The sequence below is a fragment of the Xenopus laevis genome, chromosome 4L (genome assembly GCF_017654675.1).
Source record: "Xenopus laevis strain J_2021 chromosome 4L, Xenopus_laevis_v10.1, whole genome shotgun sequence".
Taxonomy (NCBI): domain Eukaryota; kingdom Metazoa; phylum Chordata; class Amphibia; order Anura; family Pipidae; genus Xenopus; species Xenopus laevis.
The window spans coordinates 57,681-62,383 of record NC_054377.1 but is presented as its reverse complement, the minus strand read 5'-3'; the positions used below and the strand labels follow the sequence as shown (position 1 = coordinate 62,383).

Sequence of the window (4,703 nt, the reverse complement as noted above, 5' to 3'; positions counted from 1 at the left end):
CAATATATGTGTGAGATACCGATCATTATATACAAGGTTTGGGGGTGCAGGAGTATAGAGGGGACAGTGGGGTTCCTGACTGATGTACAATATCAATATATGTGTGAGATACAGATCATTATCCCAAGGTTTGGGGGTGCAGGAGTATAGGGGGGCCAATTATACAGGTTTATATTATATTATCCAGTCACTATAATATAATATCCAGTCATGGGGCCCCAGACAGATATAGAAGGGCAGTAAGGGCAGTGCGTGTGAATGAATGAGCAGAAGGGGTAAATTTGCTGTTAGGAGGGGCCCCAGTGTGTCTGTCGTTCCAGTTCTAGTGAATGGATGAAAGGCTGTGGGACAGTGAGTGGGTGAGTCAGCGAGTCACCGCATTCCTGAGGCGTCACCAGGGGAAGGGAGTGGGTTGGGAGCGGCAGGAGGTGAAATAAATTCTAACTTATATTTCCATTCTGCCCAGTCACACGGGAGGAGGCAGCGGCAGCTCCAGGCAGTGGAAGGAGAGGGTTTAGCCCTCCACTAGCAGCACCTAGATCCCACAAGGCACCTAGAACCTTAAGCAGAGCCCAGAATGAAAATGCAGCCAGGGCAGGCGGTGATCATGGAGGGGGAGCTGGAAAAGCGCAGTGACAATTTGCTTCAGTTCTGGAGAAAGAAGTTGTGTGTCCTGACCAAAGAAAGTCTCAGTCTGTTCCCGGACGCACAGAAAAAGTCCAAGTGCAAAGAGCTCAAGTTCCAGAGCATCAAGAAAGTGGACTGCGTGGAGCGGACCGGCAAGTACATCTACTTCACCATCGTCACCACCGACAACAAAGAGATCGATTTCCGCTGCCTGGACCAGAGCGCTTGGAACGCAGCGATCACTTTGGCGCTGATAGAGTTTCAGAACAAGGCGGCCGTGCAGAGCTTCAGGTCCCAGCAGGGCACTAACACCAGGGTGGCACCGTGTGTGTGAGGCAGGTGAGGGCACCCTCTTGTCTTTTACCCCAGGCAGGTGAGCCTGGAGCCATAGTATGAGCTAGGGAGCAGCACCCACAAACAGACGTGTATTGGACCTTATTCTAATTATTTCAGCTTATCTGCTCTTGTCATACAAAGTGGGCTCTGATGTGACATTAGAGATTTTATTCTAAATCTATATCTCCTACACAAACTGACCTTACAGGGACCATATGGCAGCTCCTACTGCTACAATGGTGCCTTTCTATATAAATGCCCTCAGAGGTTTCATTTTAAATCTCTTACCTGCTATGCAAAGTGCCCCCCCCTGGAGTCCTGAGTCACAGCCCCATTGTATAAGCTGCATTAAAGCTCAGAAACAATCCCTTTAAGGTTGCAGGGAATAGTTAGGGTTACACTACCTCTCATTCAGATAGACTTTGCCCCTCAGCCACAATTTATTCAGTTTTAAATGTCATTCAGATCATGCTGCAGACTGCACAGATTTCTCCGTTGCTGTGTACTAATTGGCACATACAATCCGGACTGGACTGAGAATCAAAATAGACCCTGGCATTTGAGGTATACAGAGGCTCAAACAGCCCCCACTAGCCCAATACATAGTGAGTGTCTATGGCATCTTACAGCAGCCCCTCTGGCATGTGCCAGAACCCACACATTAGCCAGCCCAGGCCTGCATGCATTTATTGCTCGTTAGTTCTCAGCATAGGGATTTGATTTGTGTTAAAGGGGTGAGTAGAAAGCCCTAAGCTAATTGCCACCTGCCCCTTTACTTTACTCTTTCTGCTGATTGTGTGACATTAGACTAAAGACACTGACTACATTCCATGCCAAGTTGGAGTTACTAAATCAGTCCTTCTGTCTGTCCTTCAGGTTGAACTACTTTGCTATGGACCAAATGAGAAAAGGCTCTGGGTAGCAGTATGGCAGCACACGCAGTTTCTGCTCAAGGAAAACAGGAGGAGTAAGTGAAGCATTTGCACTTGGTTGGCCGGAATGTGCTCTTATGGCTGCAGACTGGAACAACAGGCCAAACATTGGCCAAACCTGCTATCGGACTATTTCATTTATTTATTAGTGGGAAGCATTCCGCAATTGAGACTGGATTTGTCCAGATAATTTATTATATGAAGCCTTATTGATGCATCTGTATTTATTCCTATGGCTTTCTCCTTTCAGATATATATATTTTTATGCTATATTAAATAATTATAAATACGTGTTATATTAATTAATTTATTAAAGTGATATTTTTATAAACTTTTCCCACATGTCCTGTGTGTTTTACATGAGCAGATAGTTGTACCATGTTAGCCAATGGTCAGAAAAATAAACAAAATGGAATATTTTTTGTGGAATGGTGACATTGTTTCTTGGCCAGTGATATATGTGACTTATACATAGAAAATTACAACTTTTTATCCTGTAGCATACAAGATGGATAATATACTATATTATAAATAGTATACGCATACTCTAATTATACTGTAAACATACACTTAATACATGCATTCCATATACTGTACACATACCCTCCATACACTGTACACATACCAATTCTATACTGTACATATACATTCCATATACTGTACACATACATTCCATATACTGTACACATATATTCCATATACTGTACACATACCCTCCATATACTGTACACATACCATTAATATACTGTACATATACATTCCATATACTGAGTGTAAGCTCTTGTAACCCAAGACTAAAAAGAAACAAGTCAGTCATATTGAGACCTACCAGATGAGGGTGCAATTTGTGCCCTGGCACTAACAGACCTATTGGAGGAAATTATGGGGAGAGAAAGGTTTGTATGTTCTAATGGTGAAAGTTACTCTCTCTGGGGGAATAACAATCAATGAAAATAGAAAGAGAACACGTATCCAGTGTCCAAATTAATGGTGCTGAACTGTTCTTTGAGCTCAGTTGTGGCCATTTTGTAAGAGTTAAGTGCAGTTGTATAAGAACCAAGGGCTGCGAGTGCTGTCAGAGCGGTCGGGTGCAAGGAAGCCCTGTACTTAACACTTGCCATTGTATTAAATGATATGCACGTTAGGAGCGTTCTAGGGGTACAACAAAATGCGACCATTGTCCCACATTGTCTGACTAACCACTACTAATCAAGTAGCCCCCCAGAACCACAGGGGGCTCCATCTTGGGGGACATGGCAGCTCCCTTCCTGTTCCTGCAGCCACTTTTTACTCTCATACAACATACTCCGTTTTGAACATAATTTTTTCAAGGTGGGGGTTGCTTACACACTCAGCACAGCAGACAATTTGAGAAGGCTCGTTCGCAAATATACAATTCTTTCACATTTTTGCCCTAAGGGCAACATAACCCTAAAAGTGTTTGACTAACCTGTCTGCAACCCGAACCCTATGCACATTGAATACAACCAGTGTGGAAGACCCTCTGGAGTCAACTTACTTTTAGGGTAACCCTATTGTCACAAAAACAGGACTCTCAACCACACATAACTCTTGGGTTTAGCTATAAGGGGTTACACTCAGTCTCTCAATCACCTTACACACAGGTTAGACTAACATCAGACACCCCAAAACATACCAACACCCAGAAAATGAATTCGCTGCCACCATCTATCATTAACAGGCAATAGAAACCAAATGTGACTATTCCCCTGCTTTCTATCACAGTATCACACTACAACAATGCATCAAACACTCTCTCCTTTGGTAGATAGTCAGGGTTAGATCCTACTAATTCAACAAGCACTCCAGCAGCCAAGGGGTTAATTTACACTCAAGCACACTCTCCTGCTAGCCGTACTAGTTATTCAACATATAAATAGGCAACTTTCCCTTTCCACACATATTAAGAGTTAATACACTTAGGCACAAGCATTTATATGGGCGATGAGTTTGGTAGAGCACAAGGACAAAAGTTATTTAAATGTTATATTTTAATATTACCGCAGTAACAGTGCATGTATATAAAAAAATATGTAATTCAAGGAAGACATACATAAAAAAATTGCAAAAACAGTAAATAAAATAAAAGGGAGTAAAAATAGAGAAAAACCTTTGTACTTCACCAAGTTTAGAAATTGCTGTTGTGTCCTCTGATGCAAGAGTTAAGAAACACTGGGCATACAATCCAAGGATATGGAGCCTCCTTGCATCTCATTGGGTACTGGGTCTGTCACCTTTTTATTGCCTGCTGGGACATTCTCCTCATTACCTTATGCACGAGGGAGGAGTGCCCAGGAACTTGTCATTTACAAGGCCAGATTGGTACTTGCCAGTGCCCAATATTGTAGTGAAAATATGGGCATGACATCATCCATACGTGGGCGATCAGAATGATACCAAACATGAGGGTTGTCTCATGTTCCAGTCCTCCAGGAACCATCCCTCCTAACTGGTGGGTATAGGCTGGCCCTGTTTGGTATCATTAGGAAGCAGGACACCTCCCAAATGGTGTGACTCCAAATTGTCTCAGAAGGCAGATATGGATGTCACCTTTTCACAGCACCTTGGTGGGATATCCAAACAAGGGTCTCTTTGTGAGCCTAAGACCAAATATTTCCCGTGTTAACTCTTATGATGCCAGAGCAATACTGCCCTGGCATGACACTTATAAACATTCGCATCCAACTGTACACAAGTAACAGTATTTAACACAATGTGCCACCAATCCCAAATGAAAGACCAGGGCTCATTTAGGTCTACGTTGGAAAGAAAAAATAAACAAACCCA

At 42.9% G+C, this 4,703-nt stretch overlaps 1 protein-coding gene across 1 annotated transcript; it reads left to right on the top strand.

Annotated features, from left to right (window-relative positions):
• Positions 1-491: 491 nt before the first annotated feature.
• phlda2.L (pleckstrin homology-like domain, family A, member 2 L homeolog) lies at positions 492-2,231 on the top strand. Its single transcript, NM_001097737.1, is given in 2 exon segments — positions 492-966; positions 1,840-2,231. A coding segment is annotated over 1 exon segment (378 nt). The 5' UTR covers positions 492-583; the 3' UTR covers positions 962-966; positions 1,840-2,231.
• Positions 2,232-4,703: the final 2,472 nt, after the last annotated feature.